General features: G+C 61.3%; 1 protein-coding gene across 4 annotated transcripts; it reads left to right on the forward strand.

The window, feature by feature from the left end:
• Positions 1-1,571: 1,571 nt before the first annotated feature.
• On the forward strand, positions 1,572-25,128 carry PALM (paralemmin). Of its 4 annotated transcripts, none has more exons than XM_037504898.2 (9): positions 1,572-1,625; positions 12,066-12,117; positions 12,753-12,833; positions 12,971-13,101; positions 14,644-14,770; positions 16,025-16,046; positions 17,209-17,268; positions 19,588-19,719; positions 23,067-25,128. In XM_037504898.2, the coding sequence occupies exons 1-9, from the start codon at positions 1,621-1,623 to the stop codon at positions 23,594-23,596; spliced, it is 1,140 nt and encodes a 379-aa protein (XP_037360795.1). In that variant the 5' UTR covers positions 1,572-1,620; the 3' UTR covers positions 23,597-25,128. The 4 variants fall into 4 exon arrangements, with proteins under 4 accessions (XP_037360795.1, XP_037360793.1, XP_037360796.1 ...); XM_037504896.2 differs by lacking the exon at positions 1,572-1,625 and adding an exon at positions 6,881-7,312; XM_037504897.2 differs by lacking the exon at positions 1,572-1,625 and adding an exon at positions 7,320-8,105.
• The last annotated feature ends 332 nt before the right edge of the window (positions 25,129-25,460 follow it).

Here is a 25,460-nt window from a genome sequence, read left to right on the forward strand (position 1 = left end):
GGAAATGAGGCTCAGTGAGGTTATGCACAGACCCAGGGTCCCACAGGACCTTGGAGCTGCTCTACGACTCATGCTCAGCGCCCTTGGCATTTCTCTGTCTGTTTCCTCTGTAACTTATTGCACTTAATGTTCAATGAATGCAACGTCATTGTAAAAGGGGAATCTGAAAGCCTCTAAGGAAAAGGTAGCAACACCCCCCTCCACCAGTCCACAGCGCATCCTACTGCATCTTTGTCCAGGGCTCATGTAAGGCTATTTACACACACACACACCCCATTTAGCACCTGATGAAAACTAGAAAATGAAGGATTTGGCAGAATCACCCCATTGTCCCACCCCGGGCCACAGTGTTTGGTGCCAGGGGGCTACAGTGTTCTTTTCAGAACTGGAGAAGCAGAGCCGCGGTCGCAGTCTGGTCTACATGGTGCTAGGGAGAAGCGCAGCCCTTTCCTGCTCCAGGGGGCCTGCACTGTGGCAGGTGCAGCAGGAAGGACTCATGACAGACTACAGGAAGTCAAGGGGATGGCAGGGGATCTACTCGCCTTAACTCCGCCTGGTGCCCGTGTGATCTTGGCCTGGCTTCCCTGTGACGGGGGACCCCACCTCTGGCCCAGGCTGGTCTCTCCCTAAACTCCACCCTGTGCCTCCTGTAGCCCACCCAGTGTCACCTCTTGTCAGGTGCCAACCCCACCACCGTCAGCATGTCCTTCCACAGATGCAGACTGAAGATAGGGGTCCCTGGTGCCGGCCACCCCACATTCCATCTGGTGGCAATCCTGTCGGTTCCTCCTTCAAGATCCAGCCATCCTCCGCCGTGTGTGTGTGTGTGTGTGTGGGGGGGGGGGGGTCTCAGTTCAGCCTCCCCTGTGCCCTTCTTAATCCACTCCCCACCTGGTAGCGGGAGGAGCTTCACACACAGAACCCGGGCCGGTCCCTGCTCTGCTCTAAATTCTCCTGGGCCTTCCCAGCGCCCCCAGGACCAAGCCCGAGCCCCTCCTGCCCCCCCCTCTGGTCACAGGTGCGGCCTGCGGGGATGGCCCAGGGCCCGCGAGACAGACCGAACCCCAGGCCCGCCCAGCGGGTGCTCCGGGGAGCGCGGAGGCTGTGAGCGGCCCCTGCACCCCGCCGCGCCTGCCGCGCGCCTCCCGGACCCCCAGCTCCCCGCCGGCCCGCGGAGGGGGGTGTCAGCGCCGGGGAGTGCCCCCCCCGCCTCCCCCGGGCCCCGCTCGTGCGTCCCCGGGCTCGTGTGTCCCCGGCCGCCCCGCGCCCCAGGGCCGGGAGGGCGGGCTGCGGCCCGGGCCGGGCCTGGAGCCCCCGCGCGGCGGGCGGGGGGGGGGCGCCGGGGCGTCCTGGGGCGCGGCGGGGCGCGGCGGCGGCCGGCAGGGGGCGCAGCGCGGCGCGGCGCGGGGCGCGGGCGGGCGGGCGGGGAAGGGAAGCAACGCGGTGGCGGCGACGCGCGCGCCCAGCCCACCCCCGTGCCCGCCGCCGCCCGGACAATAAACAGCTGCGCGCGGGGCGATGCCCGAGCGGGTGCCGCCTCCCCCGCGCCGCGCAGCCCCGGCCGCCCGGCCCTAGCCCGCGGCCCCCCCGCGCGCCTCGCGGCCCCCGACGCCGGCGGGAATGGAGTGAGTAGGGCGGCGGGCGGCGGGCGGGCCGGGGCGCGCGGGGAGGCCTCCCCCGGCCCCGCGCGCAGAGGGAGATGCGCGGGGCGCGGGACCCCCAGCCCGGCCGGGGGGGGGACTCGGGCCGCACCCCCGCCCGGGGCCGCAGGCCGGTGGGACTCGCGGCGGCGCGGGGGGCAGCCCAGGACGCCGGGGCGGGGAGGCTGCGTCTCCGCCCGCGCCTGGCTCGCCCCTCCGCGCTGGCGGGGCCCTCGGCCACCTGTGGCGGCCCCGGCGGCCCCCCGGAGATGGAGCGACCCCTCCCCATGGTGGGCCGGTTTGGGGCCCGCTCCCTCCGGCGCAGCCTGGACTCCTGCTCCGCCTTGCCCCCGGGCTCGCGCCGGTCAGTCCTCTTTGGTCCCCTTCAGGCCAGCCGCCCTTCCAGGGGGGCCTCCAGTGCCGTCCTGCGCCCCTAGCCCGGGGTCCACCGCCAGATGTTGCTCCGCGTTGTCCCACGGTGCCGCTGGAGGGAGGGGGCTTCTCCCTGGGGCTCCCTGCTCCGTTGGGTGTGAGAGCAGAGGACCAGGCTCCTTCTGGCAGGGAGGCTTGAGTCTGATCCCAGGGAAACTGTCCCCCAGATGGGCCCCCAAATGGAGCTGGCGTCCGCGGGCCGGGGTTCTGGTGGAGTGAGTGGCTGGGGTGGGGGCCGTAGGCAGCCGAGGGTTCTTGCACAGGCAGGTGCCGAGTAAGTGGGCGCCGTCATTTCAGACAGAGGGGCCTCACTTCCCGGGGGGGGGGGGGTCCCCATCACTCCCAGCCCACAGGTGGATGCTGGGAGGCTGTGGGGTGTATTTACATGGGCGGACGGCGGGTTCTGGGGTCCTGGCAGCGTGCCTGCTGTGTGCTGTGCCAGCGGCTGCGGTGCCCTGGCCACTTCCCCAGCCCAGTCCGAGGCCTGCTAGTAAGGTCCAGCCCACCCTCCCGGCTCGCGCCCCCTGCCCTTCCACTGGGTGTGTTTTCAGAACCGACAACTTTCCTCCAGGGATTCACCCATGACCTGCCACACCCTCCTGCGCTCCCTGGGAAGGCGACACCCCATGTCCTCTGCTTTTGAAAGCCCAGACAAAGGCCCAGCTTGCTCTCCCACTGGCCCCGGGAGCCCAGCCAGAGACTCAGGGGAGCCAGGGCCCGGACTTGTCTGTGTTGTTCCCCCAACTTGTTTATCTGCTCAGCTCCCCAGGCCCAGAGGGAGTCTGGGGCCTCCTGACAGCCAAGCGGGGCAGGGTGTGGCCATGGCAGGGGGCTGCCTCTGCGGAGGAGGGGTGGAAAGCGAGGAAAACTCCCACCCAGAGCAGAGCAGTGAGGGAGGGTTAGGGTGGACCCCATTGTTTCCTTCTCTGCCGTCCTCTACTTTCTCAGTGGGGATAGTGAAGCCCAGAGACGGGCAGCTGCTGCCTTGGGTCACACAGCACAAGGCGGGTCCCTGCACCTGCTCGGTCGGGAGTGGGATCTGCTGACGTGGGCCGTTATGGTTGGTAACTGGCTGTTCTGAGCGTGTGCTGGGACAGGGGCTCGGCGCGAATGGACCAGGATCACCACGAGGAAAAGCCTGTTTACCCAGTGCTGGGGACAGAGGCCTCATCTCTGACCCTTTCTCCCAAGGCAGGGCAGGGTCCCGGCACGTAATCTCTGGCCTTGTTCTGGCGATGGTTGTGGTTTATGGTAGCGCTGGAAAGTTTTACTTTAAAAAATAATTTTTTTAAAGATTTATTTAATTTATTTATGCATGTAAGGGCTGGGGTGTAGGCCAGAGGTGCAGGGTGGGGGTGGGGGATGTGTGTGTGATAGGACTCACCAGAGACAGAGTGGGGAGCAGAACAGGCGGATCTACTGAAATACACTCCTAAGGGGAGCAGCAGGGAGACAGGAGAGGTCTGCTGCGCCATGCGGGTCAGCTCCCTGGCCGGGGATCGAACTCGTGCTGCGGTGGCTGGTGATAGCTTCATAGTGCTGAGACTTACCCCCTTGTCCACCAGGGCGGCCCTAAAAAATAATTTAAATAAAAAAGAGATCTCAAAATTTGACAAAATTTTGCTAATTTAAGGATTTAGTGAAAAGGGCTGAGTGACAAACCTGAGGTGGTAGGAGAGGCCCCCTGTGCTGCCAAGGTGGGGTGCGGTGGGGGAAGCAGCATGAGGAGGCAGTGGGTGCTTTCTGTGCCGGGTGCCATATTTTGTCTAGCCCTGGGGAGGCCCTGTCTCTCTGGAGCCCGGGGCTGGCTGGTAGAATAGGGTGCCTTAGCCTGGAGCAGCCGTCCTCACCCTGCCTGGGTGAGGACAAGGTTCCTACAAGGCAGGGCTGGGTCAGACCCTCCCAGATTCCTTCAGCCCTCTGGCCTGGACTTTTGCAAGGAAAAAGTCTCAACTGGGTGCCAAGCCCGCCCTTAACACCTATTTCGCACTTGCTAATCTCCCTCTTTAATGAGAAGCAAGCCAGGGAAAAGGCATCAGAGCCTAGTGGTAATTGAATTTAATAACAAGCTTTTGTTTTCCTTGTATCTATTTTTTTAAATGTTTTTACTCTGCTGTTTGTGGCATGGCTTCTGGTGTCTGGGTCTTGGTAACAATGCAGCATTTCCTCTGGAACAGGGGATGTAAAAAGTGAGTGGATTGGAGGGGAAGGAAACATTTGGACTTTTGGGGGCGGGAAGGCCCTCTGAGACACCCAGGGATAGTTTATTTATTTAACAACCATCTAGTGAACTTGAACACAGGCCTTCTGAGTGCCCCCTTCTCCCTGGGCACTCACTTGATCCTTGCTGCAGCCCTGTCTGGTGGGCAACAGAGAGGTGCGGTGACCTGCCTGAGGCCACACAGCTGAAGAGGACTGGAGCTGAGACTTGCCTCTGGGTGGTCCTCTGAGCTTCAAGGTGGGGGACCCGTCTTTGTACCTTCCTGGCTCCTGGGGGGGGGCTGTAATTGGTGAGGGGTAGGCTCCTGGGGTCCTGTTATCTGCTTTTCAGTCTGTTTTGTCTACTGAGCCCCCTGGAGGGCAGCCTGGGCTAAGATCTGGGCACCTTCCTCCTGGGCGTGCTGATTTGGGCCTGTCACATGGACGGGGGAGTCCTGCCTCCCCACGAGATAGGACAGTATCACTCTTCTTCCCTGGGCCTCATTTTTCCCATCTGGTGAATGGGGGCCTGTGCCCACCCAGCCTCCTACAGATGGGGCAGCAGGGCGTGCTGTGCTTGGACTTGCAGGTGCCGCCAGCAGAGACTCGGCTCCAGCCCCCCAGTGAGGCCGCCCTCAGGGTCTCAGATTGTGATGCCGGGAAATATTTGTTTTTTCCTAAAAATCACCTTTTTCAGGTCTGGTACCACTTCCACCACTCTCCTTTCTCAAAGTCTGTGTCTCTGGCCCTCCTCGCTGCATCAGGATCCCAGCATCTGGGGGAGTTCTTGGAGCTGCAGGGAAGGTTTCTGTAAAATATTTTTTAAGCACTTCGCAGGCAGAAGGGCGCACCTGGTAGAGAGTCACTGTGGGTACGAAGGTCCGGAGGTGGGAAGACGTAGGGAGAAGGGCCTTCTTTGGCCTGTGCTCTTGGAGCCTGGAGCCAGGCCCGCTGGGCCCGGCTGGGTGAGCATTGGATGGTATCTGAGCAGGGAGGAGCAGGAGCTGATCCAGGCACCAGGAAGTCTCTGGCAACTCAGGGGCCAGCCTAGGGAGGAGCAGTCCAGGTTCAGCCTGGACAAGGGCCAGAGGGAAAGCTGGGAGAGAAGCGCTGGGGTTGGGGGCATCAGCACCCGAGCATAGACCTGCCCCTCGAATTTTGTGGTGGTCGGTGCTGCCTACATCCCTGGATGTGAGGGAGGCCAGGCCAGAGGGTGCCTGGCACGCCTAGCGCCTCCTCCCTGCAGCGCGGTGTCTGGGGAGCTTGCAACTGGCCGATTGGACGAGGTATCTGTCTCCTGCCCTGGGTTTGGAGCAGGAATTCAAGGACAGTCTGGGCTGGGCTGCGAATTGGAAAGGGGATCCCGAGGCCTGTGGTTGGCAGACTTAGTAAGGGCCAGAGCGGGGCAGGCTGCGGGGAGCCTTGGGTGGACTAAAGGGCGGGGGTAGGAGTGGCAGCATTTCAGGGCCATGCTGGGGCCTTCTGGCAGCATTGTCAGGGATCCAGCACTTGATGCCCTGGTCAGTTTGTGTTTGAGTCCTGACCACGGGGAGTCTTTCTGTGCCCCATGGGGGGAGCAGGACACTGGCACTGGTCCAACCTAGCCCCTCGTGAGAGGGTCAGTTTCCGCTATATTTATGTATATGTGTGTTCTTTCCAGCTCTGTCGGGACGTAATTCCCATGCTACACGACCTGGCCCTTTAACATGAGTAGTTCATTGGTTTTCAGTACATTCACAGAATTGTCCAGCGGCTCTAATTCCAGAACATTCTGTCACCTCAAAAGGAAACCCTGGCCCCATCAGCAGTTACCCCAGCTCCTTCCCAGCCTGTCCCTACTAACCTCCTTCCTGTCCCTGCAGCTCTGCCTGTCCTGGACATTTCTTGTCAGTGGCCTCACACCGCGTGGCCTCGTGTGTCTGCTTCTCTCCCTGAGCGTCGTGTGTTCAGGCCCCTCCCTTTTATCGAGGGTGTCAGAGCTGTGCCCCCATTCTTGGTTGAATAATGGTCCAGAGGATGGATGGACATTGTTTTTGTCCATTCACCCGTTATGTGATGGGCACTTGGGCTGTTTTATATATTAATTTGTACAGTTGCTTCTGGGGCGACTCTGTTGGGGGGGTCCTGTTATAGGTAAGATGTGATAGTGAGTTTACTTAAAAGGAGGTGGGAGCTGGTCCTAGGACAGGGAGCCTTAGAGGTGGCTGGTGTGTAATGAGGGAAGGGTGAGGATTGGGGGACCCTTGGGTGGAGTCCCCCTGAAAATGGAAAGACCCTAATTTACTCAGTGGTCCAGCAAGCGTTTATTGCCCTAGGGACATGGCAGCCGGAGACAGACAGTTGCTGCTGTGGTAGATGAGAAACAAAACAAGTGACATGAGCAGGAAGTTTCCAACAGTGAGGGCTTGGGGTGCTGGGGAGGTGACACTTAGTAAAGAGGTGAGGAGGCCTCAGTGGGGACAGCTCAACAAGGGCCTGGGGGATCTACAAGGACTGTGGAGGTCCAGGAGAGAGTGCCCCAGGCAGACCCCAGGGGGGGAATGCACCCCAAACATCTGAGGAGGTGGCTGGGGGGGGAGGGGGGAGCGACCATGGGTCTTCGGGGCTGTCTCGACAGCTAAGTAGGCCCCAGCCTAAGGTGCCCCCATTCATGTTCCACTGTTCCCTCCTGAGTGGTCACCAGGGCAGGGTCTAGCTCCTCTCCCTGCCCTGTCCAAGTTAATAGGCAACAGATTTGCTCCCCTGGGTGTGCGGCCTGCCCTGAACTCTCCACCACTGCTCTGCCTTGAACCTTCTAGCAAGCCCAGGTCCCGTGGAGTGTTCACCTCACTGGCGACAGTGGTGGTTTTATCTGCCTACCTGTGTTGGATGTTGAGGGCGTGGAGAATTCCTTCCTGAGGAGAGGAAGAGACCCAGGAAGGCTTCCTGGAAGAGGGGCTAAGCTGCACTTGAGCTGCTCTTGAAGGTGGAAGAGGAAAGGCAGGGGAGCTGATGAAGCATGAGGAGGAAATCGCAGAGCTTGAATGGCTGAGGTTTGCCAGGTGACAGTAGCTGTGGGGATGTGGAGCAGCGTGGAGGAGCTTAGGGGAGACAGAGGCGCACAGGGTGCTGGCAGCCACCCATTGGGGACTTCCCTCCACACCATCCCTCAGCCTTGTGTGACTATGCCCTACCCCCTCCCCTCTCCGCACCCGCCTCCCCCATGGCCAAGGTCTATGTCAGCTGTTTCGTTTCAGTTAGCGCAGGAATGTTCTGGCTCTGCACTTGCCTGGACCAGGACCCCCTCGTGCTGGCTGGAGCTGCCTGGGCTGGGTGTAGGCTCTGGAAGAGCAACTGCAACGCCCCCCCCCACACGCCCCTCTCTGGCTGTCTCACCCGCCTGTCCTGCCCGCTGGGTGACCTTGGGCGGGTTGCATAACTTCTCTGAGCCTCTAAAAACTAAAGGGCCCCACAAGGCTGAGGCCAGCACGGGTGTGTTGGGCTCGGGCCTCATTAGCTCATCTGCTGGAGCTGGGATTATCTCATGTGCTCGCTGCCGACGCCCTCTTGGGGTCCTGAGCCGCCCACATCGCAGCTAGAGCCAGAATTTGCTCCAAGCACAGTAAAAATAATCGCACCGGGACAGGAGCCCGCGCACATGGCTGGTGGGCGTCTGGGCGGTGGGGTGTCCCTCCACTAGCTGCTCGGAGCAGTCACACACGGCCCAGCGGAGCCGGCGGAGGCTCAGACTCAGGCTCAGTGACTCACGCAGTCACACAACCAGTGGGGCCCGCTGCCGCCCTGCGCTGCACCCTCCATGCCTCTCAGCCAAGACTCAGCTTCTCCACCCAGCATGTAAGATCTTTTGTGATCCGGCTTCCGTGTCCCTCAGTGAACCTGAGCGGGCCCTCAACCATGCCAAGGATCACCCCCCACGCCACCCTCCAGACCCCGGGGAGACCCTGCTCCCTGGCCCCGGAGTCCCGCCCTCACCATTCGCAGCGGTGAGGGATGACCATCCAGGTGCCTCACGGACCTCCAGGAGGGTGGACCTCACCCCTCCCAGCCTCCATTTCCTCTTCTGTCTAGTGGGGTTGAGCAGGGCTGGGTGAGCGCTGGGTCAGGTGTTCTTATTTTATTGCCGTTCTCTTGGGGTTCTCTGGTCGTACTGGATTTTATTTTTTGGATTTATGGTGCTGAGCATTATCTTGGCTCGATCTTGGCTACTTCGCAGCCAGCGCAGGTCCAGACCCTGCAGGAAGAGCAGTCCCTCCTGGGTGGGCGTCCTCGCACAGAGCAGGGCCCGCCCCTCGCAGTGGGGGTGGGGAGACCCCATCGCTCCTCCTCGTCTGGCTCCCTCTAGGCAGCCCCTGAGGCCCTACGCAGGAAACCCCTCCGTCCCCCTGAGCCAGGCTGGGGGCGAGATGCTCAGCACCGGCCCCACCCCCGCGTGCCGGGCCTCTGCATTACCATGGGGACGGCGCAGTTGCCAGGGCAACCGCCTCCCGCCGGCCCGCCATCCATCACCCGCGGAGGTGGCACGGGGGCTGGATGACTCCGTGCCCCCCAGCCCAGGGAGGGGCAGGGGAACGGGGGCGCACAGCCTGTGCCCTTCAGGCCACTGTGTCAGGAAGGCACATGGGGAAGGGTGGAAATTCTCCAGGACACTGCGCCTCTCTTTGCTGTGGCCCCCTGACCTTCCCGGCTGCCAGGCGCGGTCGCCACGGCCGCTCCGGCCAAGACGCCGCCGACTGTGTGTCGTCTGGGCCCCGCGGCAGTGCCTGTGCTCCTGTGTCCAGCCTGTGCGGTGCCGCCTGCAGCCGCAACTAGAGGCCAGGCTGCCGCCTGCAGCAGAGACTGGACGCTAGGCTGCTGCTCCCCCGGTCCTGTGGGCCCCTGGTGCACTGGGGTCTCGACTGCTCTGTCCCTCTCCCCCAGCTCTGATTCCTTCCTGGCTGGGTCCCTGGAGACCACCTTAGAGCTGGGAGGAGGGGAAGCTGTGGTGTAAACTGGAGTGGGGCAGTTGTGGCTTGAATCCTAGCTCTGTCCCTTCCTAGCTGTGTGACTTTGGGCAGTTGACGTGCCATCTTTGGGCCTGCGTTTCCAGCCATGGGAAGGGCATAGCAGACAGAGGGCACAGCAAGTGCCAAGGCCCTGAGGTAGGTGTGAGCTTGGTGCTGTAGAGGTGACCAAGCGAGCAAAAGGGTGGCAGAGGGGCGAGGACAGAGAAGTGGAAAGGGGCTGGGTCCTCTGGCTTTGTGGTTTCTTTCAAGGGGTAGTAGGGGCCAAGGAGACTTTAGATCAGGACAGTGATTCATTTTGACAAGAAGCTGCCTCTGATTGTGGGGAGAGGAGGGGGTTGCTAGGGATCAGGAGGTGACAGGCAACAGTAGAGGCCTGGGCTTGGATGGGAGGTGTGCGGTTTGCAAGTGAGGGACTGGCGGGGAGTACAAGGGGTGGGTGGCACTTGCCTGTGTCATGCAGGTGATGCGACAGACCCAGAATGCCAGTTGATCTGGCCTTTCAGGAAAGGCCTCCAGATCCCGTAGCTGGATCAAGGCTTTCCTGAGCTCCACCCAGCTGAACCCAGCCTCTATGAGGGAGGGGAGCAGGAAGCCTCAGAAAGTGCACCTGGTGCTACAGGGTCCCAGGAGGCACAGAGAGGGGCAGGTGCCACCTACCAGGGAGGACAGAGCTGGGTGGGGTCGCCTGCTGGGAATGACTGTACAGCAGAGGCCAGGAAATGGAATCTGAGCAGGGCAAGCAGATGGGTACTGCACGGTCCCAAGACTTCACTGAGGAACCATCTGGGTCGGTGCAGGGACTGGGCGCAGGGTGGACCTAGCTCACTGTGTGACTTTGGGCATTTGTTCCCTGCTAAGCCACAGGGGAAGGTGCATGATAGTATTTAGTGCTGGTGGTGTCCACCCCAATTGTTTTTTTTAATTATTTATTTATTTTTTTAAGATTTATTTATTTATGCATACAAGAGCTGGGGTACAGGACAGAGATGCAGGGGGTGAGAGGATTCACCAGAGACAGAGCGGGGAACAGAACAGGCAGATTGACTGAAACACACTGCTGAGGGGAGCAGCAGGTGAATCAGGAGAGGTCTGCTGCACCATGTGGGTAGCTCCCTGGCCGGTCGGGGATCGAACTTGTGCTGCAGAGGCTGCGGATTGCTTCATAGTGCGGTGCTTAACCTCCTGTGCTGTCAGGGAGGCCTGTTTTTTTTTTTTTTTTTTTTTAAGGTTTATTTATTTATACAAGAACTGGGGTACAGGCCAGAGGCGTGGGAGGGTGAGAGGATTCACGAGAGAGAGAGTAGGGAGCAGACAGGCAGATGGACTGAAGACACTGCTGAGAGGAGCAGCAGGCAAGGCAGGAGAGGTCTGCCACGCCATGTGGGTATCTCCCTGGCTGGCCGGGAATTGAACCCACACTGCAGAGGCTTCAGAGAACTTCATAGCGAGACGCTCAACCCGCTGTGCCACCGAGGAGGCCCCACCCCAGTTGTTTGTGCAGATGGGGAAACTGAGGCCAGAAAGGGTGGAGGCTCTTTGGAGGCACAGAGTGCTCTAGGCCCTGCTGCACGGCCAAGGGGTGTTGAAGGTGGTGACAAAAGCAGTTTCAGTCCCTGTGAAGATGGGCTTGCACTGTTCAGAACCCTCCCGCATACATGCTTGTGGCCTCCAGGCCTCCCAGAGCGGCCCTGAGGTCATCTGGGCCTTGGGAAAGAGAATCAGGAGACCCACTCGAACTAAAGACCCCTCCTCTTCCTGCCTGCATTGCCGCTGCAGCCCTGGACGCGGAGACCACAGCCCTGTGGGGAGTGGCTCCAGGTCTCACTGGGCCCAGCATTTTACTGAGCACCTCTGTGTGTGCAGCTTCCGGGGACACTGGAGGCGAAGGGCCGGGTTTTGAAAGCAGGCAGGGAGGTGCAGCATGCCTGGACTGGAGGGCCTGGAAGAGGGGGCTAAGGAAGGGCGGGAGAGGCAGGGGTGCTGCAGGGAGGGGGAGCCCAGTGTCCACTGAAGAAGCCAGTGAGAGGCAGAGCTGTCAGCGATGCAGGGCCTGGGGACAGGGTGAGTGGTCCTGCCACCGCAGAAAAGCCCCTGGACAGCCTGTAGCCCTGGCCCTCCTGATCCCCGTGGCGGCTGCATCCAGGGGGCGGAAGCGGCACTGGCGGCCTCTCAGAGGACATCGTTCGGGCGAAAGAGTTTATGTGGTTTTGCTGTATCTTTGCTGTGTGTCTTTGAGAGGCCCACAGCCCTCTCTGGTCCTCGGCTCCTGAGAGACTAGCAGTGTGAGGAATACCAGCAAGCCCAAGGAGGGAGGCAGAGCCAGTGTGTCCTCCAGGCACCCCCCAGGGTGCTGGAGAGGAGGTGCTTGGTGGGCAGATGAGTGAGGAGCCTGTCCTGATGGGTGCCCAGTCAGGGTGAGGGGCCGTCACCTCCTGAAACCCTCTTCTCCACCTTTGGAGTTCTGGTGAACTCCTGTGCATCCTTCACGCCCCAGCTTCAGTGCCCACTGCCTGGCTCCGTGGACAGAGGCCTACCCCTCCTGTCCCAACTCCTCAGTCCTCCCCTCCCTTGGCCCTGTCTCAAGGCGTGGCAGGAGGATGTCGCTGGGGAATTAATGAGGTAACAAGCCTGGAAGAACACCCCTCCGAGGGGGTGAGGAGGGTCTGACGCTGCAGAAAGGAAAGTCCGAGGAGAAACGGCTCGCTGTGGTCACTCGTGGGCCGTGCGGCCAGGGTCTGTGCTGGGCTGGCTGGACCCCGGGCTAACCTGTCTGTCCTCCCTCGCCTTGCAGGGTCCTGGCAGCAGAGACCATATCCCAGCAGGAGCGGCTCCAGGCCATTGCAGTGAGTTTGCCCTCAGAGGACGCGGCCCGTGGCAGGGGGGTCAGGGTCTCAGGTACCCCACGCCCCAGGCTCTCCACACCCAGAGCTCAGGGCCTCTGGGAGTCAACCAGGACGAGCTGAGGGTTGATCTATGTCTTTGGAAACTTGCGTGCCTGCTGGTGCATTCCAGTGCAGAGAGAGCCCTAGTCCTTAGCAGGTGACCTTCTAGACCAGCAGCCTTAGTTAGACCCCCGGTGCCGCAGGCAAGCTGAGGCCCGCGCGCCGGAACCTCCCCACCACCGCGGAGTGACCAGGCTGTGCGGTGGGAGCGCAGGTGTGCCGGGGCCTGCGGAGGCAGCTTCAACCCCAGAAGCCCCTTTGGGCTTTGGGGGCCATGCCATGTGACTTGGTCCTCCTTGTGCCCCTTGTGGGGGGCATGTGGAGGGACAGTCTGGGGGGGCAAGTAGGGGAAATAACCTGGGGGGCAACGGGGAGGATGGGGCAAGCTCTGGGCAGGTGGGGAGACAGGCTGGGGGGATGACGGCAGGGGAGAGGGGAGGGGCCAAGGGGCCAGTGGTGCCGTTAACAGAAAAAGCGGGATCTTCGTGGGCAAAGCCTCAGGGTGCGGCCCTGACCTGCCCATCTGGCCCCGCTAGGAGAAGAGGAAGAGGCAGGCGGAGATTGAGAACAAGCGTCGGCAGCTGGAGGACGACCGCAGGCAGCTGCAGCACCTGAAGGTGGGGGGGGGGGCGGGGAGAGGGGGGGCCAGTGGGGGCCAGACTAGGGGGGAGAAGGCAGAGGTGACGCCAGGCCCGGCCCTGACCCTGACCACCCCCCACTCCACACTGACTGTGACCTCACTCCTGCGCCCCAGTCTAAGGCGTTGCGGGAACGATGGCTGCTGGAGGGGACCCCGTCCTCGGCCTCGGAAGGGGATGAGGACATGCGGAGACAGATGCAGGAGGACGAGCAGAAGGCCAGGCTCCTGGAGGAGTCCATCTCCAGGTGGGTGGGCCGAGCAGGGACCTGCGCACGCCGGAAGAGGCCGAGTCTTGGGGCTGGGCTGGGCTGGCCCCGGCTGCTCCCATGTGGTGGGAGCCGGGCAGAGCCCCCCACGGGACGTGATGGGCACGCAGGGCGTCGCGCAGAGCCTGATGGGGGCACGTAGGTGGGTGTGAGCATCCGAGAGAGCTTGGCGGCGGCGAGGGAGGCCGTGTGGCTGTGTGGCCCTTTGTCCTCTGACACCCCAGCGGAGCAGGTGCTGAGGATGTGGCGTTGGGGCGGGGCCCCGAGTCTCTGAGGATGGGCGTTGCCAGCATCGACCTCCCCGGGGGCTTCCTGGCGCCAGCCCAGCTGGCCGGCTCTTCCCAGATCTGTTCTAATGGACACCACAGAGCACAGGCGGCCAGGCCTTCGGGAAGTCCGGGGGAGGGGCAGGATGGGGAAAGTTCCCATCCCCCTCAGGCTTGGGACAAAAGGCCTGGGGTTTCCAGGCGGGCAGGAGGCCCAGCTGAGCTCCGGAGCAGCAAGGTCAGGGAGAGGGAAGCGGTGGCCAAAATTCCAAATGTCCCTTTGGCCAAGGAAGGACAGAGAGGCCCGACTGGCCACTGTGCACTGGCCCCCACCCTGCCCGACACTGCCCGCGCTGCACGGGACTCAGACTCCCGTCTGGGTCTGGGAAAAGGGGGGGGTCAGTTGAGATTTCTCTCCATGGGCCTTAGTGTCCCCACCTGGAACAGGGAGGCAGGAAACCCTTTGTGCACCCCAGCTAATAAGCATTAAGTTGCTGGGGCTGGAGCTGGGGCTCAGGCTGTCAGGTCCAGGCCCCTGGAGGCTGACCGGGCAGGAAGACATGCCAGCGGGCAGAGCCGGTGGAATTACCAGCTGTGGGTGCAGCCTGGGAGATGGGGTGTGCAGCAGGCTAGGTTGGGGGCGTCATTTGTGCCCTACTGTGTGTCTGACACACGGCGAGTGATTGCTTTTCTACATGCTCGCCCACTACTCAGTGCCCCCAGAAACCCTCCAGGTTGAGCTGGGCACTGCGCCCCCATCACCTTGTTAGGGGCGCCAGACTCACACCCCGTCTGCCCCGGCCTCCAGGGAGTGCCTGGGGCGCTGCCGAGGGCCTGCACATCCCGCAGCCTTGCCAAAGCCTCGGGCGGCGGCTCTCACGGGACTTCACGTCCCGTTCTGTTTTCACTGGGCTCCTGTTCTGGTGCTCGGAAAGTGACACGGGTTTTCCAGTTTCCCTGGAGACGTGAAGCTTCCTGTGAAAATAAATATATTGAGAAAAGGGAATCTGCTGGAAGTGGAGGTAGAACACAGCGGCGCGGGCGGCGAAGCGCTCCGGAGAGCCCGTGCTGGCTCAGAGCCTGGCTCGGCTGGCGCCCCCCACCACGCCTCAGTTTCCCCCACTGTGAATGGGAGCGGTGAGGACGCCTGGCAGACTGTAGGGAGCACCGGTCTGGGCACCCTTACACCCCACGCTCCCGGGACCATCGGGACACAGTGCCCGGGAAGGGTTGTCATCCCCCGCCCCCTCCCCAGGCTGGAGAAGGAGATCGAGGTGCTGGAGAACAGAGATTCGCTCCCTGCGGCCGCCAAGGAGAACACGGCCGCCCCCAGCCCGGCCAAGGAGGGAGGGAAGACGGAGGTGGTGGTGAATTCCCAGCAGGTAAGTGGCGCCGGGGCTCCTAGGCCGCGCTCACCTGACCCCACCTGTCCCGCGACTGAACAGAGCCTGCAGCCCAGGGCTTGGGTTCCAACCCCAGCTGTGTGACCTGTGCCTCTCCCGGCCTCAGTTTCCCCACTTGTGGGCGCACCCACATGCTGGGATGTCACAGGCCAAGTGAATTGATGGGTGACAAGACTTCACAGCGACCCTCACCAGGGAGCTTTCGACAGCACCACTTCCTGTCTCCGCGCCCTTGTGGCAGCCCTTGTGGGTGAGCGGGGTCCCCCGATGGGAGGCCAAAACAGGCCCAGGAGGTTGAGGGACAGGCTCACGCCACACTGCTGGCGAGTGACCTTCACGGGGCCTCCGCCGCTGGCTCCAGGGGCTGCCATCCAGCCTAGGCTCTGTTCAAAGCGCACCCTTATCACCACGTTCGTTCACGCAGTCTGGAGTCTCCCCACCGCCCTTGTTGTCTTCAGGACTCAGGGGGCCCCCTCCTCTCCCCTTCATCCTGGTTATCCCCACCCCAGGTGAGCCAGGGAGGTGGTGCCCCGCTCGACACTCACGTCAGGGGTCAGATTGGACAGCCATGGACACAAGAAGGTGGCCGGGCCTCTAATGGCATGTCTGGGGCACTGAGGTGTCCCCAGTGAGGCATTTAATTTGGGGGAAGGTGGGAGGCTTCCAGGAAGAGGTGGGTTTTAAAGGTTAAGTAGGAGTTCTCCAGGCACAAGCTCAAGATAAGAAGGACTTTCAGTGGGGCTGATTGAGGACAGACTCCATGCTGGCTTGGGGCCTGCCCAGCATCGGGAGACATACCCTGGTGATGCCTATGCTCTGGAGGTGGGGGGGGTTTGGGGGCCACCTTTGGATTGGGGGGTGTCAAGGAACTGAATGAGGAACTGAGCAGGGTGGAATCCAGGAACCAGCTGCAGGCGGAGGGCTCGTCCTGCGCACGGGCTCCGGGGTGGGAATGTACTCGAGAAACAGTGAGCCCGCGAGGCCGGCCAGAGATGGGGTGAGTTTATGCTGGGCCTGGGGTCGTCAGGAAGGGTTTGGGCTTTGTTCTGGGAGCACTGGGCTGCCACGGGAGGCTTCCGAGCAGGGAAGGACGTTATCTGGTGCAGGCCAGTAGGTCACTGCTGAGTCAGACCCTCCCTGTCTTCCTGCCCCCTTGGCAGGGGCCCTTCGGTAGAGAACCCTACCAGTGGGAGGCACCCCAGCACCCCTAACTCCTCTCCTTCTTTCTTGCAGACCCCAGTGGGCACGCCCAAAGGTAAGGTTTCTGGAAAAGGCTGGTCTTCACACCCTCTGGAGGCCAGAGGGAGGGTGGTGGGCGCGGGCAGCGCCTAGAAAATACATTGTTGCTAATAAACAGCAATAGTGACTCGCCATTTAAAAATAGCTCGTATTTTTAGTGTTCTCATTAACCCAGGCTTCCAGCCCGGTCCAGTGTCCCTCATCATTTCACTTAATTTTCACAATATCCCTGGGGTGGATTGTTGCCACTTCCCCACATTGCAGAGGAGGAGACTAGGGCTCTGGCTGCGGGTCTGCTGAGGCCTCAGCCGCGCTCCCCAGACTCCGGGGCCATCCCCAGTGCCTGGCAAGCCCCTCAGCCCACACCCGCCTGCTCTGAACTCTGGCAGCTGGTCAGGCCGCTGTTGTCACGTGTGTACAAGGGATTCTGTGGCAGGGGAGGGTGGACGTCCAGTCCCGGGGATCAGGCCCAACACAGGAACCAAAGGAAAAAGCCAAAAATTTGACTCTGACCCATTTCAGGCCCCCTGAGAAGTTACTGCAAGTGGGGATGTGCACATCTGCAGACACCCCACGTGTGTAGTGTGTATGAGACAGTTGCTATACCTGCTTAGCTGTAAATAGCATGGTTAACTATATTAGTTACTGTGTGTATTAGATTTGTTTAATGCAAATTATATTTTAAACTATGCACTGCACTTGTCTATTTCTGCATCTGCGGAGGGCAGGCAGCCCCCACCAGGACTGGGGGGGCGGTCAGTGTCTTTGACCTGATTTGTCATGTGTTAATGATTTATGATGAGAGTGTCTCTTTGTCTTACTGTGAAATTAAAAATTAATAATTAAAAAACCCATGCAGGCCTGTCAGGGATTTTGTGAAAATCGTTTGGACTGAGAGGGGAGCGGCCCCAGAGATGGGATGTGACCCCCTGGCTGGATGGGTTCTGCTTTGGGGGAGGGTTCTGAGCTGCTCTCGTGTGCTTGCTTGTGTTAGGGGTCGTCGTCTTCTGGGCGAGTGGGTGGGGTGTCCACATGGGGGTGTCTACATGTGCGAGGGTGTCCAGGCACGTGTGTGGGGTGCATATCTGGTGGTGTCTACGTATGTGTGTGGGGGGGTCTGAGTCACCTTCTGTCCTCTGACCCCCATCTCTCTCTCCACCCATTTCCCCACTGAGCAGAGAAGCGAGTCTCCAACACCCCCATGAAGACGACCGAAGGCTCCACAATGATGAAGGCAGGTGGGTGACCCCCAGACTCAGCCTGTGCCAGGTGCTGTCCTGGACCCGGTCAGGGCTTGGGGGGAGGTTAGAGGCAGACACGGCCTCAGCAGCACTGGTGAGGGCTGTGGTATGGGGTGGCAGCTGGGCTGAGGCCGAAGTCTGGGTCTGGGGTAGGATCTGGGGACCCCTCTGCTTTGGCACCATCGTCACACACTGGCCCAGCTTCCCCGGAGAAGAGGGGCCTCCTTGCATGGCGGCTCTAACTCACACCCCTCACTGCTTCCACCCCCTTCACCTCACGTTCCTCTCGGACCTGGGGCTGGAGGGTGGCGCGTACACGCACCCCTGCAGACCCTCACTCCTGTCCTCGGCTGCCTGTGGAGAGGAAGCGCGTACCCGGGGGAAGCAAGGGAGTTGGAGGCAAAGCCACATGTCTTACAAAGTCGGGATTCAAATCCCTGTTCCACCACTTGACAACTGGCCCTCGAGTTTCTCACCTGCTGATGGGGTGGGACTGTGCAACCTCGTGCCTAGGCCTGCGCAAAGCAGAACCTGAGGGTGATGGTGACATTCTTGCCCCTGTGGCTCTTAATGAAGTCAGTGCAACAGACAGGGAACCAAGGACGAAGTGAAGGCCATCTCGGGGCGGGGGGAGTAGGTGGCTGGGACAGAAGGGGTGAGGGGTGGGGGGCTGAATGGAGTCTAGGAGACAGGGTAGAAGGTAGCTGGTTTGCAAGGTGGGGGTACCTCAGGGTCTCTGACTTTTAGACCAGCCCAGCAACGCCAAGGCAACATGACCTCACTGCCCCCCTGCACACCACCTGCCCAGCTGTGTCTGGAGGTGGTGTGTTGGGCTGTGTCAGGACATTCATTCATTCACTCAGGTCTGGTTGAGCACCTGCTGTGTGCCAGTTTGAGGGACAAACTTAGGGAGATGATGTTGTGTTGGGGGCGACAGCCTAACTTATGGAAGAAATAAAAGTTTGAGGAGCTAAAGGGGCTCCCCATAACAATAGGATAGGACTCAGGGGAGACCTTTTGACCGGGAAGTGCCCCGGAAGGAGGACACAACCTGGGGTTGGACTGGATCTAGAGTGTTGGGGAAACCGTGGGGCGGCGTGTGCTTGGGGTGTGCGGTAGGCCAGGGAGAGTCCCGTGGGGGTGGGAGGATCCGAGCCTTGGAAGGCTGTGCCACAGCAGGAGCAGAGTGGGTCGCACAGGCGCCCTCTGGTGGCTGAGAGGGGAGAGACTGGCCGAGTGCGGAGGGGTCACTGCGCTGGTCCAGGATGGGGGCAGGAGGGAGGGAAGGGAAGGTAGGGGTTCATGCTGCCCCCCTCCCCTGCAGGGGCCCCAGGAAAGGGCCTGGTGTTCTCCAGCACCCCTCCAGGACTTGCAGATGGACAGACGGGGGTGAGAAAAACAGATGAGGAAACAAGACAGCGTGGGTTTCGGGAGCAGATCAAGAGGGGGGCTGGGCCGTGGCCATTCTGGGCCCCCTGAGGGCAGTGCATTGTGATTCTGGAATTCAGGGGGGCATGGTCAGCTGGGACTCAGTCTCTGTGATTCTGTGATGATTTCTACAGCGGGAGGCGTGGGTAGTGGCCTTGACTGTGACCCCATCCCCTCGTGTGAGGGAACTGTCTGTTCTTCCCAGGGAAAAGACGAGGATGGCTGGGTGGGCAGGGGGGGGGGTGTCTGGCCACCAGGTCCACTCTTTTTTTATTTTTTTAAGGATTTATTTATTTATGCACACAACAGCGGGGGTGCAGGCCAGAGGTGCGGGGGGAGGGTGTGTGTGAGAGGATTCACCAGAGACAGTGGGGAGCAGAACAGGAGGACCCACTGAAATCCACTGCTGAGGGGAGCAGCGGGGAGACAGGAGAGGTCTGCTGCGCCATGTGGGTAGCTCCCTGGCCGGGGATCGAACTCATGCTGCAGTGGCTGCCAATAGCTTCATAGTGCTGAGACTTAACACCTTGCGCCACCAGGGAGGCCCCTGCTAGGTCTGCTCTTGACCATGACCTGGGGAGGCTCACCTCTCACAGCCTCACTCTGCCCCTTGGAGGATATGGGAGCACCTTAAAGTTTCCAGCCGAGCGGGACAACAGAGTTGAGCCTCGATGCCCACAGAGGGGCCTGGGGCCAATGCCCATGTCGCTGGGGAGCTGTGGCAGGATGTAGGGCTGGGAGGGCTGTATTGAGACCTGCGTGCCTGGCATCCCCGCTGCCACCACCGCTTGGCTATATGCTGCCGGCTCCCCTTCCCTGGCTTGGCTGCAGCCCAGCAGGGGTCAGTGGGCAGGGCAGCCCTGGCATAACCTGTGCCTGTTGTGCCAGCCATGTATTCGGTGGAGATCACGGTGGAGAAGGACAAGGTGACTGGGGAGACCCGGGTGCTGTCCAGCACCACCTTGCTCCCCCAGGAACTGCTTCCTCAGGGCGTCAAGGTCTACGAGGACGAGACCAAAGGTACGGACCCCGCGCCCGCCCCACGCCCTAAGCCAGAGCCAAACGCTGTCTGGCCCTCACAGCCATGTTCAGGGGCCTGCCCCCCAGCCGCTGCTGGCTTCGAGCCCCAGAACCTATGGCCCCACCTGGTCTATTCCAGGTCCTGGCTGAGCTCCAGGTGCCAGCTGGGCTCCGGGAATCCAATCCGAGTGGGGTCACCTGACCAGCAGGCCCAGCCCTTCCATCGAGAGTTCACACATAATTCCTTTAAATAATTGCCGTTGCGATAAAGGCTGCGCGGTGGGGGCCGCCAGAGGGTGTGGCAGGGCCGGGCGAGGATGGGCGGTGGCAGGGCACGTGAGCCGGAGCTCACTAGCTACAGGTCCAGCTCGGGGAGCCCTGTCTGGGGCACAGCGCACTCAGCAGCCCTGAGGGAGATGGAGTTAGCTGGCGGCAGAAGCGTGAGGCTCCTCGGGGCTGATGCAGAGTTGGGGGGGGGGGGGGGCCGGGCGGGGCCCAGGGCCGACACCCGATTTGGTCTCTCGAGCGCCCTCCGGCGGCTGGGAGGGAACAGGCGTGGGAGACCCCGGAGCAGGGTGGCCTTGGGCGCAAGCCCGCTAGTGTGTCTGGAGATAAAATTCACATAGTAAAAAGCTCAGTCTTATTTTAAATTAAGAAAACCCTTCATTTAAACGGTCCGGCATCAGCGCTCAGGGAGCAGTTTCAGAGCAGCGTGGCACGTAAGCCGCCGTGCCTGGGCGCCCTGGCGCTCGGTGTGCAGACGCCCCTGGGCAGGGAGACTTCTAGGTCGTGTCTGTTAGGGCTCCGGAGAGAAGGAAGCAAACTTTAAGTAAAAGGTCGGGTTTAAGAAGACCTTACGAAGTTGCATTCACATTCAAGGCGAGCCCTTGTTTTCTTCATGGAGCCAGTCCCGAGTCAAGTGCAAAAGCAGGTGTCCTCGGCGGCGTGGGTCATCCGAGCCGCGGCCCTTGCAAGGGAAAGGCGCGGGGTGACAGGCGCCCTGGGCCGACAGTTCCGTGTGTTCTGTGTGCCCCACCCTGCACGCCCTGACCAGGCAGTCCCGGGCCCTGTCTGTGTCCCGGGTAGAAGCCCTGTGCCCCCTCCCCGTCACGGCGCCGGGAACCCCTTTCCTGGCTGTGCCTGTCCTGGACGCCGCAGCCCGGACCCGCGCTCTGCGTGGCCGCGTGTCTGGTTCTGTCCCGAGCGTCGCACATCCAGGGTCCCTCCCCTTCATTTTATAGCCCAAGAATACCGTGTGGCTGGTTCACGTTGAGGTTGTCCTAGGACCCTTCGGGCTCTCCCACTTTTGATTTTGGGATGCTAGCAAGTTTTTGTGGAGGCGCGTATTTTCCCTTCTGTCTGGGACTCCCCGGGAGTGCAGTGTCAGGGGCCCGTGGGAGCACCATCTTGAGGCTTTGGAGGAACGGCATGGGGGTGCCATCTCGTCCCACCGGTGGCGCCGGGCCCGTTTCTCCACGTGGGCACTCAGCCTTCTCTGTCTTATTAACACCCCAGCCCCCCGGTGGGCGTGAGGTAGCCCCTTGTCTTGGTTCTGGTTCTCAAAGCCTCGGGCTCTTAAAGGTTGTTTGAGCCTCTGGGACATCCTGTCACAGCCCGGCTCTGCCTGGTTTGGGGGGCGTTGCCCCGAGAAAACCCTAACTGCAGTGTGACCAGCTGTGGTGCCCAGGCCAAGTCTCAGTGCCCAATTTCCTGGACAAGATTATCTGCATGGCCAAGGGGCTGGGGTGGTGCCTGTACTGGCAGGAGACCCTCACCTCTGTCACCGCCCCGCCTGGCCCAGTCCCTGGGATTCAAGACCCCCCGGCTGGACTCTGGTTGCTTAGCAATGGGAAGGCAGTCAGTTTCCATGGCAGCTGAGGGCTCGGATTCCTGTCTCAGGTCGGACCAGTGGGAAATACTGTTTGATTCTGTGTGATGAGGCCTCCAGCTCAAAGTCATGGGAAGCCTTGGAGCTCAGACACCCCTCCCTGGGGGTTTGTAAGCTGAGAGTGAAAAGCACTTTCCTTCTGGCCTGAAGCCAGGAGTCTGACCTTTGGCCGGGAGCATGAGGATTCCTGGAGCCACCCTCCCCACACAGCCTGGGCAGCTGCATTTCCAGGAGTTTGCAAGGTGCAGTGACTGGGCCTGTGTCAGACATGGCTGGGACTGCTCCCAGCATGCTGACTTCCGGGGCCTTAACGACCCAGAAAACGTCAGACCAGAGTCAAAGATGAGGCTATTTGGAGTGAATTGGGATGCACATTTAACGAGGTCCACTGCCCATGTAAGACTTTGTCCAGTGGACAGTGGGCAAACGCTGGAGAGCATTTCAGAAGGGAAATGTCCTGGGACAAGGCAGGTCCTTGTAAAGACTGTTCCAGAGTCTCTACTTTATACCCCATGTTCCTAGGCCATAGTCCCCCACCCCCTGAAATTAAAAACACCCTTCTAAATCAATCTCGGCTTAAACAGGAAAGTAATCAAAATGGAGATTATAACCTACACTTGAAAGACAGTGACAGCAGAGCTTCGAGAGCTGCAGGCACAGCGGAACTCAGAGGAAAATACAGGCTCTAGGGACTTTACTAGAAAATAGGAAAGACTGGAGGACTGAGCAAACCTTGAATTCAGGATCAACCACATCACCCAAGGAAGAGAGAAATCAGACCCCTGCCTCCTCAGGTTAGGGAAACAGGCCTAGCAGGGAGGAGGGGTCTAGCCAGCTGCGGGACCTTGTGCTGACACTTCCCTTCTCTGAACTGTCTTCACCACCTTGGCAAAAAATAAAAATAAAAACCAGACCTACTTTGCAAGGTGACCGCTTGGGAGCCAGTCAGCTAAGGAATCTGGAAATGCTTCAAAATGCAAGACAATAAAATCTCATTTCATTTAATTCCAGTCTTCCTATTTTCTAACAGATGCTTTTTTAATTTTTTACTTTATTTTTTTAAAGATTTATTTATGCATATAAGAGCTGGGGTGTAGGCCAGAGGTATGGGGGAGGCGGATGAGAGGGTTCACCAGAGACAGAGTGGGGAGCAGAGCAGGCAGATCCACTGAAATCCACTGCTGAGGGGAGCAGCGGGGAGACAGGAGAGGTCTGCCGCGCCATGTGGGTAGCTCCCTGGCCGGGGATGGAACTCAGGTGATATTGCTGAGACTCAACCCCTAGGCCACCAGGGAGACCCCTTTAACAGGTGCTTTTGAGCAGCTGAGTTTTCCTTTGAGTACCACTTGGGCTGTGTCCTCAGGTGTCACTTAGTTTCTGGTTTCCCTTTGGCCCAGGGGCATGCGGCCTGCGTCTTCCCTCCAGTCCAGGAGCCTCACTCTCTGTCTCTCCCCACTAGTGGTCCACGCTGTGGATGGCACTGCAGAAAACGGCATCCACCAGCTGAGCTCCTCCGAGGTGGACGAACTCATCCACAAGGCAGACGAGGTCACGCTGAGTGAGGCGGGGTCTGCAGCTGGGGTGGCAGAGACACGGGGGGCTGTGGAGGAGATGGGCAGGACCACGCCTTCCCGGCGGGAGATCACGGGGGTACAGGCTCAGCCAGGGGAGGCCACCTCGGGCCCACCGGGCATCCAGCCTGGCCAGGAACCCCCCGTCACCATGATCTTCATGGGCTACCAGAACGTGGAGGACGAGGCTGAGACCAAGAAGGTGCTGGGCCTGCAGGACACCATCACGGCAGAGCTGGTGGTCATTGAGGACGCTGCCACGCCCAAGGAACCAGCACCCCCCAACGGCAGCGCTGCCGAGCCCCCCGCCACCGCCGGCTCCAAGGAAGAGAACCAGGTGGGGCTCGAAGCCCCCCCCAGCGACCCCCAGGACCTGGACGTGAAGAAGCAGCGCTGTAAATGCTGCTCCGTGATGTGAGCCGGCCTGGCCCCGCCCCCAGCCCCCGCCCGCCGTCCACGAGCTCCCACCGGCCCGGCCTTCCTGGCACCCGCCCACCCTCACCCACAGTCACGGGCCCAGGACATGCCGTGTTGTCACTTGTTTCTTCTGAGTTTTCTTTAATTGGGAAGAGGGGGGCAGGGACCCTCCACTCTGCCACCACCTCCGACATACCCAAACCACGCCGTGTCCGTGCGCCTGGCAGGAGAGAGGCACGGACAGACCCACTTTTCCCAAAATGAGGACCCCCTATGACAGCTCCGCAGATGCAGTTCACGTCCACAGCGGTCTCGGCCGGTGCCAGGCCGGCACCTGCTCCAGGCCAGCTGCCCCCCGGGCCTCCTGCCTGTGCCTTCCTGCCACCTCCAATGAGGTCCCCAAGGAGACATCCTGCCAGAGGGACCTGAGGAGCCAGGGAGCCTGTGGGCCTGCCCTGTCCCCCTAGAGTTGGGCTCCTCAGGATTCCCTGGCCAAGGCACTGATCTCCGAATCTTGGGCATTTGGGGTGATACCCTGCCTCCTTGGGGAGCCCCGGAGGGCGATCAAGCTGGAGGTGTTGGGTCGGAGCACAGGCCCATCTGACACCCCAGCCTGATTGCCCTCCCCATGTCCTCTTTGGGGGCGGCCAGTGGATGGTGGAGCCCGGGGGAGGGGAGCCCTGGAACACCCCACACACTCTGGGGAGCGCATGACCCTGGGACTGGTTTCTGGATGGGGTGGGGCGGGGGTCTCTGAGCCCCCTGCATGAGCCAGGCCACAGGAGCAGCTTTTTGTCCTGAGCTCCAACCCCCACTGGGCCTACCTTCCTCCTGGTGCTAATTTGTGGACCCTGGGGGGCTGCCATGGCCCCCTTCTCCAGCCTGCTTGGACCAGGGTCCTGGGTCCCCCCACCGACACCCAGACATTGCTCGCCCCGCTGCTCTGTTGGGCTTGGAGCACCCCGGGCGGCCTGGGGGGGCGGGCGGCCACAGCCTCGGGGCAGGGAGGTTTCCCTGGGTGGGAGCAGGAAACCCCCATCTGCAGTGCAGCCCGGCATGAGCCTGCCCCCGCTGCAGGGAGGGTGCGGGGCTCCTCTCCTGGGGGCAGTGCACTCAGAGGGGTGCGCGGGGCTCCTGGTACAGCCGCCTCTCCCCCGAGGTGCATCAGTGTCTGTTCTCACTGACACCTCCCGTGCGTGGGCTGCGGATGGCCAGGCTCAGCTTTGGCCCTCCCCTAGGGACCTCTGCCTCGGACCCCGTGTCCAGGCCACCCCCAGACTCAGCGGGGTGGTGCAGCGTCCCTCAGACTGGAGCCCAGGCCCCCATCTCTGCTGTGCCCTCCGGTGGCTGGGAGGAGGGGCCCTCTCTGAGGGGGACCCTGGGCGGTGGCTGGGACCTCTCCCTCCTCCTCAAGCCCGCCCGAGTCCTCCAGCTGTGAGCCCGCCGCAGTGCTCTTGCTGCCCCTTGCTTTCGATGTGTGACCAGGCCCCAATGTCCTCCACTTATCCAGAGAAGCAAATAAACAGTGTGAACAGCAGGCCCTGGACTTCTTGGGTTGCGTCGGGGCGGGGCGGGGAGGGCGGGGTGGGCTCAGGGCAGAGGTGTGGCCCTGCCTGCTGCTCGGCCATAAAGGGAAGCGGGCGGCCCGGGCAGCGGGCTTCTCCCACCTGTGGCCCCTGCACCCCTCGGGCGCTCCCTGGTGCCTGTGGACGGGTGTTCTGGAGTCCCCGCCTGTCCTGAGCAGCACCTGGCCAGGTAAGACCCAGAGGTAAGGGGGCAGTGCCATGGCAAGACTTGCTTTCTGGGTCCTGTGAGTCCTTGGGTTCTGCACCCGACCCACCCTGTGTTCGGGCTGTGAGGCTGCC

Source organism: Talpa occidentalis, unplaced genomic scaffold (genome assembly GCF_014898055.3).
Source record: "Talpa occidentalis isolate TD23 unplaced genomic scaffold, MPIMG_talOcc4v2.1 talOcc4.12, whole genome shotgun sequence".
NCBI lineage: Eukaryota > Metazoa > Chordata > Mammalia > Eulipotyphla > Talpidae > Talpa > Talpa occidentalis.

Coding starts and splice junctions, on each gene's coding strand:
- PALM (XM_037504896.2), top strand. CDS start 7,263: ATGAAGCATGAGGAGGAAATCGCAGAGCTTGAATGGCTGAGGTTTGCC. Junction 12,118..12,752: donor AGCGGCTCCAGGCCATTGCA/GTGAGTTTGCCC, acceptor TGGCCCCGCTAG/GAGAAGAGGAAGAGGCAGGC. Junction 14,771..16,024: donor TGGTGGTGAATTCCCAGCAG/GTAAGTGGCGCC, acceptor TCTTTCTTGCAG/ACCCCAGTGGGCACGCCCAA.